Below are 16242 nucleotides of genomic sequence, written 5' to 3'. Positions count from 1 at the left end.
ATTCAAATGTCTCTATTCGGGCCAGATACTTGTCCTACCACTGCACTGGTGATCACTATCTACATTGTTGTTTAAACCTCTTTACTGGTTTGGCAGCGTTCTCTAAATCATTGTAATAGTTCCTTAGACATATAACAGTGATGGACCACAGAGACATCATTAGGTGTGTGTGTGTTGCTTGGTGAATAACCAATGAAGCGATTGCCATAGGCTTGAAATTTGGGGCTTATATAACTGTACATTGCCCCAAAGAGGCAAAACACACACACGCACGCACACTCACACACGCACAACACACTTATATATGCAGGGTGACACAACTATTCTGCTCTACAGGCCATTAACAACAGAACATCAGCTACATACCTTCCATAGATGGCAGACATGTGTGTCCTGTCTTTGTGAGGCAGCACTTCAGATTTTGGGCACACTCACTGTCCGAGGTGCAGAAATCCTCTCTTTCCTTCATGGCAGCCATGTCATAAGGTGCCGGCGGGCATTCTCCGAGTTTTGCTGTCCAAAAGAAGAATGGGAAAAGAAACTTAATAAATGCCCAGCCTTCTTATATTTACTTGTTTTAGTGTGTTTTTTTAAGACATCGGCCATATAGAATTTATATACAAAAGTTGGGGATGACAGAACAGTACCCAATCTGTTTCAGGTGTAGAAAAAAATGTACCCTGAATATAAAGATAGCAGTTGCACCAGGCTAAGTGCAAAGATAAAATGACACAAAACGTGGCAACTTCAGAGACACAACAAGAATCAATACAATGATGTAACTTGAACCATTAAAGATTAATGTTTTTATTTTAATGTTCTTTTTTTGGTTTCATTGCACTATTGATATTCATGATAGATATTCATTTATACAGAATTTTTGTGATTTAATTCATAAGATAAATTTAGTTACAAAAACCACATACATGGGACAATCTATTTTGTTACAAAAGACAACTACATAAAACAATCAAAAATCTACAATTAGATATGTCACAAAAATATGCGAGAATGATTCAATTGATTAATAATTCATTCAATGACATAGGAACAATCAATGAATATACAAAATTGTGAAGAAATAAAAACACTGAACAAGTTCACGGAATTATGAAATGACACGTTTCGGCAAAGCCTTCTTCAGAGTATTCTTTGTCAGTGATTACTATAGAATAATTAGTTGTTTATTCAAATCGCAGATCTATGATTGATCAAGAAGCCATCTGGCGGTCAGAATTGATCAAATGAGAGTAGATTGAGACAGGACTCGATGGCCGTTATGCGTAAAAGTGGGATAACCCCTGACTCTTATCCTCTAAATATGAAGCCCCGTATATCAGTTAATGGATATGAAGAGTTTGTTAGTTTATAGATGTCGTCAAAGGGATATTTCACTCTTTCACATCCCTAACATAAATAATGATATAGGTTTCCTCTTTTGTAGTGATGATCAGTGATAATTTAAATAATATCAATGGTCGATATCCTGGGGGTCAGAGGGCAATCACGGGTGTATCGGGATAAGGCAAAGATGTAACGTGGCTGGTTCCGCTATATCGCCATATCTCCGTATGGCGATATAGCAGAACCAGCCACGTTACATCTTTGCCTTATTTCATTGGTTTTTTACGAGGGAAATGTCCACCTAACTATAACCTGTGTGAAACCTATGGTTTTTTAAGTGAATTTGCAAGGTTTTTTAAATGCTAATTCCTAACTATAACCTGTGTGAAACCTATGGTTTTTAAGTGAATTTGTACGTTTTTTTAAATGCTAAGTTATGTATTTATTAATTATTTTTGTTCAGGTTTTTCACCGTGCGCGCACCGTGCGCGCGCTGTGGGCGCTCGGTGCGCTTCGCGCACCAAGCACCCACGGTGCGCTATGCGTGCCGTGCGCGCATGGGGCGCGCACACCGCGATTTAAAAAAAAATAAAAATTGTTTTTTTCTCCCTTGGGGGTCCTTCTGTGACCCCCTGACCAAGGCTAGGGGGTCAGGAACTGTCCACCCTGCCCCCTTTTTACGTTCTCCACCTTTGTTTTTCACCCCCTCAGACTGCGAGAGACAAAATGGCGGCCGAGACTTCCTGGTTTCAACTGATTCGAATGTTTACCGACATCTAACAACCAATCAGAATTGCGCTCGCGCACGGCAGGGTGCGCGCACTGTGCGCGCACGGTGCGCACGTATAGATATTGATATGGTTTTAAATGCTATTTTCTCAGGAAATACTGAACAGATTTACACGAGACCTTCAAAAGGCACTTCCTTGACCTTATGGCTACCTCTTTGCCAAATTTCATGTAATTCTGTTCAGCCGTTTGTGCTGTACCTTCGACTAATGGTCCTATGGGAAAATGCATGGGGAAAACTCGTTATGGGACCTCACTTTTTCTCGGCCCCCGCTTGACGAATCACCCCGAGACTTTCAGGGTAGGAGCTGAATGGAGCGCCCCATTTGTTTTGAAAATTTCGCGAGAATTCGTCAACCGGCGCCAAAGTTATTCAAAATAGAATTTTGAGATTTCCTATGGAAACTAGGTTGTAACTATAACTATCTACTGGCGACCGCCAGTAGATAATATTTATATATATATATAGAACTATCCATGTGTGACATGTAACATTAAATTAATCTGGGTTTCCATCTAGTTACTTTACGTGGCATTTAAGCTATGACTATAAGTGAAGAAACTATTTGTGGGCAATTTGTTTTTAATTTGCATTGTTTTGCACAGTTCAACCGAATGTTATTTGCACTATGTTTTCATTCTGTTTACACTGATTTGCGATCTTTGCACTTAATTGGCATTCTTTGTCCCTAAAAAGACATTTAAACCCGTGATATCATCATGTGAGTCTTTTAAATACTGATTTCTGGGGGAGTGTTAGAAAGCTAGCGTATTGTTGATCATGTAATAACGTGGTTTAAAGCACTGTCACTTTTGAAACACACTTGCACCTTAAACTACAAAAAAAGCAATAGAAAAAAATGGTTTAAAAATCATGTGACTGATGACGAGCGCGTCATGTGATCAAGGCCCTCCGGGGCTGAAACGCGTAATGGCTGTAACATCGCTGCACTGAGGGGAAAATAAACGCACTTTATCGCTGATTTGATGTGGTCTACGCTCCTTTTGGTTGGAAGGATTGAAAAAGCTTACGAGGAGTTCGTGGATATATATATATATATATATATATATATATATATATATATATATATATATATATATGTATATATATATTATTATCTACTGGCTATATATATATATATATATTTTCCCCATGTTAATTTCCATAGGAAACGTAAGGCACGGCTACAGTCCAAACTGCTGCACGCCAAGCCATAGCAAGCACTGCTCTGCTTCATGGAAGCAGGAGCATTGAAAATGCCCTCGTTTCCATGAGGGCGGAGCAGAATTGCTTTTGGACAGAGGGAGCTGCATGTTTGCAGCTCTCTCTGTTCAAAAGTAATGCCGGCTCATGCAGGAGGCGGGGAGCCGGCAGGGACCACGGGGGCCTTGAGGCTCCCCCTGCGGTCCCCAACATGCTGGCATGCCCCGGGAGATGTGGTCTCTAGGGCAATATCGGCCTGGTAAGGCGGGCCACGCCAGCCCCCTCCCCATTTCTAAAAAAAAAAGAATGCCTGGCCCCACGGGATGGGGTCTCCAGGGCCAGAATTGTCTCAGGGAAGGTGGGACACGCAGGCCTCCTATATTCAAAAGAAATAAAAAAAAAAAGGAAAAGGCCAAGCTCCTGGGGATGGGGAAGGTGGGGTTACAAGGCTATATGTATATGATATATGTGATCAAGGCTCTTCGGAGCCGAAACACGTTATGGCAGATTTACCTTGAGGTAAATAAATCGATTGAATGCACCAAAGTTGTGTCCATGCTCCTTTCTTCAATATTTGAAGCGCCAAGCAGCAGTGAAGTTCTTGGGATATATATATATAAATTATATATTATATATATATATATATTATATATATATATATATATATATATATATATATATATATATATATATATATATATATACACATATATATATGTGTGTGTGTGTATTTATATATATATTTAGATAGATAGATAGATAGATAGATAGATAGATAGATAGATATCTACACACAGAGAGAGAGAGGGAGAGAGATAGAGAGAGAAAGAGAGAGATTGACAGGCCTCCATAGTTTCTAGTGTTTGAGACCGTGGAAGGGATCTCATGGGTCAATGGTTTTAGTGCTCTCTAAAGTGAGACGTCCATGAAGTCAATGATCAGGTGTGGTCTGGACATCCCGCACTGTGGCATCGCATGCAGTGTGTTATAAACATGCCATTGCATCTTTGAATATAGTGCTCTCTGCCAGGAGAGAACCTGTCAAGTCTAGAAAAGAAGTACTAAGATAAGGCCAACACTTTGAAGTCTTAAAGATGTTGAAGCTGCCCATAAACGTGCATATTTCATTATTCAAAAGAGTAAAGGAGTAAAAGCTACATTAGCGAGTACCTCTGGCGGGAGCCTTGCAAAACTGGTCACCATTGTCCGAGCAGCACTTCTGATCCATGGGGCAGTCTGTATCACTCTTACAAAAGCTATCATTGAATCTGTCTGGAACATGGACTCGCTCTGGTGGACACGCTCCAGGTTTCTCTGTCAGAACATAGCAGAAACAATATAAATGCATTAGTACATTCATTGTTCACATGTCGCTCAATCCACTTTTACAGAAAGTGTTTGGCGATAGGAGTGGATGGGCAGACTGCGGGTTTGCCCACCTTCGTGCTTCTCATTCTTGTACCTTTCAACGGAGGTAGACATTGAGCTGCACACCCAGAGCTGCAGCACTTCTCATCTTTTGGACATCCGCTGTCATTGGCGCAAGCATAGCGTCCAGGAATAAAGCAACGTATTGGATTAGGTTTGCAGTAGCCTTCTTTCTCTGAAAAACAGAATATGGGCTTAATGATAAGAGAGGCCAAATGGTGTAACAAGCATTGACAAAACCAACAGATCTTGCCTTTGATAATGCGAGTGCTGAGTTATTAGTTTTGCTAGTGCTTCTTTGTAAAGCATTAAAAAAAAAAAAAAAAAAAACAATCACAATGCTGGAGGAAAAGTGAACATTTATTTCAATATTTCCAATCTTTATAAATAGCATGATTTATTCTTCAAATGTCGTACCGGAAACTCTGAACAACTTTTAAAAAGCCTACCAAACATGAGTCCATCTTAGAAATACCACCCAGGACAAGCTGCAAGTACCTAAATGCCTTAACAGTTGTTATGCCATTATGGTGCTCTGTGTGAGATGGAGAGACGAATTCAGGGTTTTTGAGAAAAGAGACATATTTCCAGTCAATGGTATGTATATATGACTGCGTGAGTGATGAATTTGTTTGTGTAGAATACGTTTTATGCCAATTTTTCTTACCAGCGAAATAAAGTTGTGTGATGACGATGACTGTGTGAGTGCAGCAGACTGCCTCTCCCCTCACCATAATCACTGCTTTTGTGTGCCAAAGCGTGGGTTTTGGTGCACCATGTGGAAGGCAGGAGATAAAATCACCAGCCTGATAAAATGTGCTCTTTAATCAAACCCATGAAATATATATGTCTATTGATGTGCTTTTACAGATTAGCTTGGAGGTGAAGGGTGCAATACATAGAGTATAGGAGGCAGGGATCTGAGGGGGAATAGCAGCATTTTGGGGGGAGAGCAAGAAAAGACATGCACTCCCAGGGATTGCTCAAAGAAAACGATAAAAGTAGGTCCCTGATGTGAGACCTAGAACGATGCAAGTCATTCAGTCAAAAGGGTGGTAAAGAAGCTATGCTCCAGGGGAAGGACATGCATACAAGAAAAGGAAGGAGATTCATTGAATAAGATGCAAGCAAATGAAATTAACAAGAAAGTCAAAAAATGATAAGCAAACGTCTGACGCAAAGCATGCTATAAATATTGGTATTGTATGCAGTAAGCCTTCATCAACAAACAGCTAACCACTGTCTGTAGATGAGACCTAAAAAGAAGTACAAATCACAAAGTCCTGAAATGGACAGGTTAGTCTCATGTAGCAGAAGTGTGACTAGGCCGTGCAAACCCTAGAGGTTTCTTGGCAGACTGGTGTCCTGAAGGGTTTGCAAAAGGTGTGGTCCCCATATATAGGCAAACCAGGTAGATCTCTGGAACTACCTGTTGAGTAGGTTGTTGATGTAGTGCATACTAATGTAAAAATAATTAGTCTTAGGGTGTGGGATTCCCTGGTCTAAACATCCCATCTGCTTTATAGCCTCTGTTCCACGAAGCACTGTTTATGGGAGCACTCAAACAATCAGATACATCTGAGAAAAAGAAAATACTTATCTGAAGAATATGATCCTAACGCAAATACTCTTACTAAATTAACATTGACAGAGTCAGTAGGTCTAACTCTTTTTATATAAGTGCAAGTACTTTGTCATTGAATGATGAGTGTGTGTATGGGGTTGAGTGGGTGAATGCAATAATTAGTCAAAGGTAGGATGAGTTAGGGCATAACTGGAAGAATGAATGAAAGGGTGAGTGTGTGAATGGATTACTGACTTCGAGAATGAATGGGTAAGTGAATGAATTGCAGCAGACAAATTACACCTATCTTACATCTGTTACTTTCAACAGTAGTAGTGATAATCAAGGGGGGAGAGAGTACACTGCCAGCATATCAGCACCCGTTCTTCCATTTCATTCTAGGAGAGGCAGTACATAATGTATAAATCAATCACAAGTAGAAAAGTGTTTGCCACCAGTATGGCGGCAGGTAGAGCTTTAATTTCTTGTCTATCTTCAGCAGAAACTAGTAGGTGTATTTCAGAGTGCTTGGAGTGTCGCTCTAGTGTATCAGGCAATTATCACCAAAAGTATATAGGTGCCTCCCATGGCTTGTTAACCAATCGAAACTAGGGGGGAGAGAGTAGGTAGTCAGCAAGTCAGCACCAGCTCTCCCAATGTATTATGTTAAGACAGTGCATAGTGTTTTTGAATTATTCCCAAGAAGAAACATGCTTGCCACCATTGTGGGCACACCCAGTGCTTACATTTCTGGACATGAGTTTCTCTGTTTTTGCATAGGGGTGCTTGAAGCCACTTGGTTGATCAGATGGAATCTATCTCCATGGTTTACAGTACATTAGCTAATATACAACAAAGCACTCTTTCAACCACCCCCAAACCTGCCTACTACTTTCCACTAGTAATTTAAAAAGACTATGAACTGCATCATCCCAAATACAATGGCAGAACTGATGCTAACTTGCTACTATTTGCCCTCCCCCTTGACTGTCAGGCTCCTCCTGGAGATAATTGTTTGACAATCCATAAATCAATCAATATTTGTTTAATGTAATGCTGTCACACCTTATGGTATCAGTGCGCTGAGGATGCCGGAACTCAGTCAAAAGCCAGGCCTTGAGCTTCTTCTTGAAATCTTCCAGAGGCGGAGGGGCAGGTTATTCCAGGTCTTGGCGGTGATGTGCGAGAAGGAGCGGCCCCCACTGTGGTAGATTTGAGGGGTGTGCGAGGTTGAGTGAGGAGAAAGACATGTGTCTTGAGAGCTGGTGGAAGTTCAGTTGATGGTTTACATAGGACTGTCCCTGGTCATGTAGGGCTTTGCAGGCATGCGTGAGGATCTTGAAGTGGCTTTTCTTCTGAACCGCGAGCCAGTGGAGGTTTCTGAGGTGTGGCATGATGGTGTCCTTTTGGGGAGGTCCAGTATGAGTTTGACTACAGTGTTCTATATGGTCTGGAGTCTTCTGAGGAAATGGATGGAAATTCTAGTGTGGAGGGCATTGCCGTTGTCGAGGCGGCTGGTAACGAGTTTCTGAGGGATGGTCTTTCTGGTGTCAAATGGAATCCATCTGAAGATTCTGCGGAGCATGCGGGGGCTGTTGAAGCAGGAGGAGATGACTGAGTTGATTTGGAGAGTTGGCTGTTTATGATGAAGCCCAAGTTGCGCCATGATCTGTCAGCGTGGGTGTTGGTCTGAGTTCGGCTAGCCCCCAGGTGTGGTCCTGTGTGGTGATGTTTTTCCTGAGTATCAGCACTTCTGTTTTGTTTGAATTAAGTTTGACGCAGTTGTCTCTCATCCAACTGGCTATATTAGTCATTGTGTTGCAGAAGTTGGTTCTGGTGTTGGCAGGGTCTTTGGTGAGCGAGAGGATTAGTGGGGTTTTGCCGGCGTAGGAGATTATGTTGAGTCCAAAGGATCTGACAATGTCTGCTCGAGGGGTCATGAAGATGTGGAAGAGGGTTGGGCTGAGGGATGATCCTTGGGGAGGCTGCATATGAGGTTCTTGGGGGCAGAGGTGAAGGGAGGCAGTCGGATGCTCTGTGTGCGTCCTGTGAGGAATGAGCAATCCATTTGAGGACCTTCTGCTGGATGCCTATGCTGCAGAGTCTGTCGAAGAGGGTGTGGTAGGACACAATCTTGAAAGCCGCTGAGAGGTTGAGGAGGATCAGGGCCACAGTTTCTCAGCAGTTGAGTAGGGTTCTGATGTCATCTGTGGCAGCGATCAGTTCTGTGATTGGACCGGAATCCTGACTGTTATTTGTTGAGTAGGTAATTGCGTTCAAGGTGTTCGGTGAGCTGTTGTTTGATGGCCTTCGAGTACTTTTGCTGGGTAGGGGAGCATGGATATTGGTCTGTAATTCTTGAGGACATTGGGGTCAGCAGATGTTTTTTTTTAGGAGGGGTTTCACTTTGGCGTTGTTCTGGCTGTTCAGGAAGGTTGCATTCTAAATGGAGGTATTGAGGATGTTGGCGAGTTCTTAGCTGATTGGGATGGTTCCTAGGTTGAAGAAATGGTGGGAGCTGGAGTCGGTGGGTGTCCCGGAGTGGATGGATGACCATATTGTTGTTGTTCGGTCAGCGTTTGTTGTTTGGAGGTTGAAGTTGTTGTAGATGTTGGCAATCTTGCTGTGGAAGTTATGTTATGTTATGCTGATAGGTATCTGCTATAGCACACGTCTCAGTAAGTAGCTTTAATTTAAAACAGTAAGGTTTTAAGCTGTTCCTTGAAGCCTGCGTATCAGTTCAAGCTCTAAAGACCAAGGGGAGTTTGTTCCAGTGGTACAGAGCCAGATATGAGAAGGCCCTTCCACCGTATTTAGATGTACCGATGTGTAGAGGGCAGAGATGGAGCTGATTTTTAGATCTAAGGTTTCTATCCGGGCAGTAAAGTGTCAATGTCTTGTAGATATTTGGGCCCCTTTCCTATCAGAGCTTTATGTATCAGGCAGAGGAGTTTGAAAATGGCTCTCCTTTTATTAGGAAGTCAATGCAAGGCTCTAACCAAAGAGGCAGAAGGGGTGCCAGGTGGCTGTTTATTAACCAGTTGGGCTGCAGTATTTTGGGTTCACTGATAGAATATCGTCCCCCAAAATATCCCCATACACAAATATCAAGTTATAAATATCGACGTCAAAAATATCGACATCCTATATTTATAATGGTAAGTACGAAAATATTGAAAAAAAAATATTGATGTAAAAAATAGAGTTGTACAGAATATCGATTTCAATATATGTATAAAAATAATATTAAATATATTAAATAATAAAAATTAACTTAAATAAATTAGATTTAATACACATTGTAACAAATATAACAAATAAATGTGATTTAAAAAATGTAAACATATGTATATAAAATGTAATGTATATATATTTACTTTAAAACAATTAATAAACTATTAATTTTAATTTATTTTATAATTGTATATATGAAAATTTACAAATATATATATATATATATATATATATATATATATATATATATATATATATATATATATATATATATATATATATATATATATATATATATATATATATATACGAAAACAAAAGAGGCCCAATACTGGAAATGTGGCTTTATTTCGAAATCCAGCAGCTTAGAATGCTTCCCTTTCCTAACGTTTCGGCCTCAGTAGCCTTGGTCACAGGTGGAAGTCAAACAAATTACTCGCTGGTGCGTGCTTTATTAGTGCTTAATCACGTGACTGAAAGTGCAAAAATACAAGTCCCACAGTGCATTGCAATGTCCTTCGAGTACGAAATCTGGAAGTCCTCATATATTTTGCCATCATTTGATATTCTTATTTGGCAATGGCACTGTTGAATGTGAAATGTTATTAAAAGCAAACAGTCAGGTGAGTATGTCTCGCATAGTGCTGTCATTCTGTAGATGGCTTCGAAACATACCTCATTCACCAGCACGATCATAGAGGGAAATAATCCATCTCGAATCCCTTCCAACGCGCGCTCATTTTTTCACAGTGACACAGTGATTTCCTTCGTAGGCTGAGTGCGCGAGTGGGTCATGCTCCTCAATAAATATCCAAACAACATTTTTCCGATTCCGGAGCCCCCGACCCTTCAGGGTGGCCTCTAGCAATGAGCTCGGAACAGCCCATCAAAGCACCTTCAAGTACGAAAACAAAAGAGGCCCAATACTGGAAATGTGGCTTTATTTCGAAATCCAGCAGCTTAGAATGCTTCCCTTTCCTAACGTTTCGGCCTCAGTAGCCTTGGTCACAGGTGGAAGTCAAACAAATTACTCGCGGGCTCCGGAATCGGAAAAATGTTGTTTGGATATATATATATACATACACCAATAACATAACATCTAATAAAGAAACATTATATTATAAATTAAAACATTAAACTATTTAAAAGTCTCTAAACTTAAATTTTCCACTTCAGTGAGTGGAACAGTATGTAAAGTGTTGAATAGCAGAGGAGTAAAAATTGCTATTCCCACTCCAGTGAGTGCAACAGTAGGGAAAGTGTTGGATGGCGGAGGGGTAAAAAATACTATTACCACTCCAGTGAGTGCAACAGTAAGGAAAGTGTTGGATAGCGAAGGGGTAAAATTTACTATTCCCACTCCAGTTCGTGCAACAGTAGAGAAAGTGTTGGATAGCAGAGTAATAAAAATGACTGTCCCCACTCCAATGAGTGCAACAGTAGGGAAAGTGTTGAATAGCGAAGGGGGAGAAAATACTATTCCCACTCCTGTTAGTGCAACACTAGGGAAAGTGCTGGATATCGGAGGGGTAAGAAAAACTATTCCCACTTCAATTAGTGCAACAATAGGGAAAGTGTTGGATAGCAGACGGGTAAAAATTCATATTCCCACTCCAGTCAGTTCAAAATTTAAAACAAACAAAGTATCACCAACACAAAATATAAAAGAAAGCAAAAAAATCTAAAAAATAGAAACATATTATAATGTTAAATAGATATGACAAATCCCTAGAAATATTATATTAAATTAATTTCAAAATAATTTACAAATATCTATGTTTAATTAGAAATTATTTAGAAACAAAAACATTAATTATGACATAAATACAATCCTTTGTATTTCCTACCCTATGACACTTCACATTTCACAACACACATCTAAATTTTAAAACAAATGTACCTCCATAATTAGCATAATTAACTATCAATTAAAGAAATATTATTAATTAAAAAGAAATTAAAACAGATACAAATTAATTTACTCCCCAAACGTTTCCCCTATAAAACCAAAACTCACACACAAAAAAAAGCAATTACTCTTATTAATTATCTACTGATCACTTAATAATAATGATCAACTAATTATTAATGAATGAAACATAAATTACTTTCCACCCTTCAATTTAAATAAATATTAATACATTGTGACCATTAATTTATGATAATTAAATTACTTCCCATCCTTCCCATCCTTTACCCCTATAAACCCCACAACCCGCTCCTAAAAAAAATGACAAAATTACCATAATTAATTACCAATTAATTAATTAATATTAATTAACAACCGATTAATAATTAACTATTAATAAATTACTTCCCACAATTAACACTATAAAATGTCATGTCAACTAAATAAATATTACTAAATAAAAAATAGTCATTCATTTATTATAACTATATTACTTTCCTCCCTATTCCCCTATCAACCCACAACCCGCTACGGAACTAAACAACACAACATTTTATTAAAATAAGATTGATAACTTCTAGAAATTTAACACATATATATTAAAAAACAAAAACAATACTTATGCAAAAAAATAGATCACATACATTCAACATACATACTAAAATACATAACACTAATTAAAAAATTGATATTTTAAATAACTATATTTTTGCAAACGATATTAATGACTGATATTTTTAAAAACTATATTTATAACTTTAAAATCAATATTCTTGACCACGATATTCTTGCTTTTGATATTTCTGTATCAAAATATATTCTATCTGCATACCGGTATTTTGAATTATCTGCATCTTGGCATGGAGGGATGCGTTTGAAGCTACTACAAGCTCATTTCCATAGTCTAGGTCAGGACAAGGATCTTGCGGGAGTCCAGTGGCAGCCACTGGAATAGCCCTCTTAAGGAGGGTCATTGTCCCAAAACACATGCCACATGTAGATGCCACATGGGCCTTCATCGATAACTTATTATCAAAGAGGATACCCAAGTTCCTCAATGTGGTTTTAGGAGCGGGGGCAGGGCCAGGCTCCATCAGCCACCAAGCCTCAGCCCTGTGAAGATGAGCTTTACCTCGAAGTAGCATCTAGGTCTTGTCCCCATTCAGTTGTAGACAATTTGAGGACATGCAGCTGGCAATGTCTCTCATACAGGAGATAAATCGCTGTTTAACATCCTCGCTATCTTGCTCGAGAGAGATAACCAGCTGAGTATCATCAGCATAAGAAAGTATCTCGAAGTCATAGGACTTGACTAACCAAGCAAGGAGAGCAACATAAATCTTGAAGAGAGTCAGACTTATGGTAGAGTCCTGAGGAACTCCCTTGTTCGGGAACACAGTCTTAGACTGGAAAGGACCCAGAGTGATGGTTTTAGTTCTATCTTTCAAAAAGTTGGCAAGCCAATGTAAGACGGTGACGTGTATACCTATCTCCTGAAGGTGTTGAATCAGAATAGGGTGTGACACGGTATCAAATGCCACCGTCAGGTCGGGAAGAACCAGCATAGCTGGCTTGCCGGCATCCATAGAAAGGCTGAGAGAGTCTGTTACTGCTACACGGGTGGTTTCTGTGCTGTGAATAGAGGGCGAAAGCCTGACTGAGAGCCTTCCAGCAAGGAGTGAGCCTCCAGGTAGGATAACAGCTGTTTAGTTACGTGAGATTCCAGCAATTTGCCAATTAATGGGAGAACAGATATGGGACAATAATTGATGGGGTCCTTGAGATCAAAGTGAGTTTTTTTTAGAATAGGTGTAACATAAGCAGCTTTCTATTACCGAGGGGCGGTAGATCAAAACAGCAATAGATTACATAAAGATGTGACTGATGGAATAAGTGAGGAAGCTAACATGGTTATAGTATGAGGGGGACACAAATCAGCCAGGGAGCCGAATTTGATTTTGGCTATGAGGTCTGCTAGTTGGACATAAGTGGTCAGAGAGGGTTCCGAACAGTTCCTGGGAGGGTTGGATATTTGTTTTCAATGGCTACTGAATTGGAGAATTCTTTGACTATCGTGAAAAGCTACTTCGTATGACCGCTGTACTGACGTGGGAAGAGATCGCTGCTCTCTTGGTCTTTTTTTATGCAGCCGTGATAGTTGTTAGGGCTACTTTGTGAGGTGCTTTGTCAGAGGGGTCACAATCACTACTCAAGTCTGTGACAGTGACGCTTAGGATCTCAGCTCTGGGGACACACAGGACGGTACTCACATGCACGCTTTGGAGCGCTGATTTACTTGACATAATGAAAGTGCCATTTCAAGCACCCCCTAACCTGCCTGGTACTTTCTACTGAACTCAGAAATGTGTGTGATAATGCAAGCACCAACTGCGCCAGCAGTGCAAACACATTTCTACTTGGGATTGATTCAAAAACACTATGAACAAAATCTACCAGAATGCAATGAGATAACTGGTGCTGACTTGCTGGCAGCGTGCTCTCTCCCCATGTGAGCAATAGTGATAATGTCTGAAGAAAACCGTAATCATGATGGCATCATTCCACTAATGTTAGGAAATAATTGCTAGTGCTATTTGCACTAATTAACATTAGTAATAAGTCTCTAAACTTTGCATGAATTATAACTCAAATATCAGATATCTTTTTAAAATTCAATCAATTTATCATTTTATGAAAATACATGTTCTGCTGTCAGGCACAATGAATATTCATTAGGTTAAACAAATTGCTGCAAACAAAATATGAATAAAAACACTCTATTTGCAGTGGTGGCTCCTCCGCTAAGGCAGGGGAGTGTCGCCCCACTGTTTTGCAGCAGTGAAAGAAAGGAAAAATAAAATTATAAGAATGTGATGTTATTATCACTTTTTTTTGTCCTGCTCCAGCAGCTTTCCATGACGTGCGGGGTGGGGCTGCTCTGCTCACAGAGCAGGGCAGGGGAGGAGTGGTAATACCCTCCTAAGTGCGCAATGACTGTTTGGCCTGCCTGCCAAACAGTCATTCACACTTTGCATGCTCTCCACTCAGGCTGCATTACAGCCTGGGTGGAGAACATGCCTAGGTCCCCACTCCCTGGCTGATGGCCGAACCACGGTCCTCAGACCAATTACAAAGCTGTATTGCAGCGTTGTGATTGGTCAGGGGACCCTGGGTGTGCTTCTTGGTACCGAACGGAGCGGAGGGACGATGACATCCCCCCCCCCTTCCTGCACAAAAACAATCCCTTCAGGCATTACCTCTCTCTGTGTAAAAAACGAGGAGAAATAAAGATATTTCTCCTTGTTATGCATCACCTGGGGAGGCGTAGGTTTTTGGCACATTTCCTGGTCTGCCACTGCTGGTAAATCAGGAAATGCATCAAAATCCATGGATGCTGTGTGCAAACACCCACACAACACCCATCGAATGTCTCCCTGATGCAGAGTAAGGCAGCGCAGTGATTTGCACTGCATTGCTTTCCTCAAGATTTCTGAAGCCACTCAGGGTCACACAAGGTGGCCTTGAGTAACTTCATAAATCTATTTTTTTTGTGCTTCATTCAGGAGACTTGCAACGGAGCTTGTAAATAGGCCCCTAGATAACCTTCTGTCCACGAACCTTAAAACATGATTGCAAAGAAGTACCTTGTGCAAAACATACCTTTCACAAATGGCGAACATGTTTTCTGTCCGTTGATGAAGCAGCACTTACTGCCCTCTGCACACTCACTGTCCGCAGTGCAGTAGTCAGTCTTTCTCTCAGCCTTCAGGTCCTCAGCTGGGCAAGTACCAGGTCTGTCTGGAAAAACAGAATGAATGAAGTACATGTAAAGAGGGGAAACCCTCTGCCCCATAATATCTGCATACACAACACTGACCTAGAACACACTGCAAGAAGGGAGCGTAGTTCTAGACAATTGTTTCTGACCTAGAATGTTTCACTTACCCATTATTTTCATTACTCCATTTCTCCCTTTCTCATCTGAACCCATTACTATATAGGAGATACAGGCCCTAACAAATTCCCCCTTCCATTGGCAGTACTCCCATTGCACCTTTTCTCAGACCCTGCTGTCCTTACGGTCATCGTTCTCTCAAGGGAAGGGAACATGAAGGATGTCCCTATCACCAACAAATCACTATGCTGCAAATTATCCTGGGATCATCGTGAGGTACTCCTGGGAGGGAGGATCATAAGTAGTGAGATGAGGAAGGGAGAATCATGGTAATGAATATTACAGAAAGAAATCAGATCCTTACCTCCTCATCGACTACTGCCACCCAGCTATTTATGTTCTTTGACAGTATACCATGCCAGCATTAAAATGGCCTGATGCTCTGCTTGAGCCTAACCCTTACCTCTCAATACTTATTCTCAAATACAGCACATCAAAACCATAGAAATAGCACACTTCAAACCAGGAACATTCTGGCTTTAAAAAATAAAGCCAGAAATGTGGATCCTTGAAGAAAAGCTCAGGATCAGCCATTAATAGGAAATAAGAGTAGCCAACATGACAGATCTACAAACATTTGATAGATATGAACCAACTGCATCTGGCCAAGAAGCTGCCATTCTTCTTGTTAAACATCCGAGACGAGCCTCAGTAAGTACTGATACTGCTTTCTCAAAGAAAAGGGAAAAGGCCTTCCTGACTCATCTTCTCAAACATGAGGTTAGAAACTTCTCGCTGCTGCCTGCTGTGCCAAAAATCATGAACAAACTATTGTCCAGACAGTACGCTGCAGAACAATGCAACTGAATCCCAGA

The 16242-nt window shown here is 40.5% G+C and overlaps 1 protein-coding gene across 1 annotated transcript in view; it reads right to left on the bottom strand.

Moving 5' to 3' along the window:
* Nucleotides 1–16242, bottom strand: part of LOC146812390 (uncharacterized) — a 241336-nt gene that overhangs the window by 208687 nt on the left and 16407 nt on the right. The window contains exons 3-6 of the mRNA XM_085619391.1: nucleotides 15133–15270; nucleotides 4800–4940; nucleotides 4508–4651; nucleotides 367–513 (exon numbers count right to left, since the gene is read on the bottom strand). Coding sequence (XP_085475517.1) covers nucleotides 367–513; nucleotides 4508–4651; nucleotides 4800–4940; nucleotides 15133–15270 — 570 coding nt within the window. The remainder of the gene's footprint in view (nucleotides 1–366; nucleotides 514–4507; nucleotides 4652–4799; nucleotides 4941–15132; nucleotides 15271–16242) is intronic.

This window comes from Triturus cristatus, chromosome 7 (assembly GCF_964204655.1).
Source record: "Triturus cristatus chromosome 7, aTriCri1.1, whole genome shotgun sequence".
Classification (NCBI taxonomy): domain Eukaryota; kingdom Metazoa; phylum Chordata; class Amphibia; order Caudata; family Salamandridae; genus Triturus; species Triturus cristatus.
This window is presented reverse-complemented; position numbering and strand designations above follow the sequence as displayed.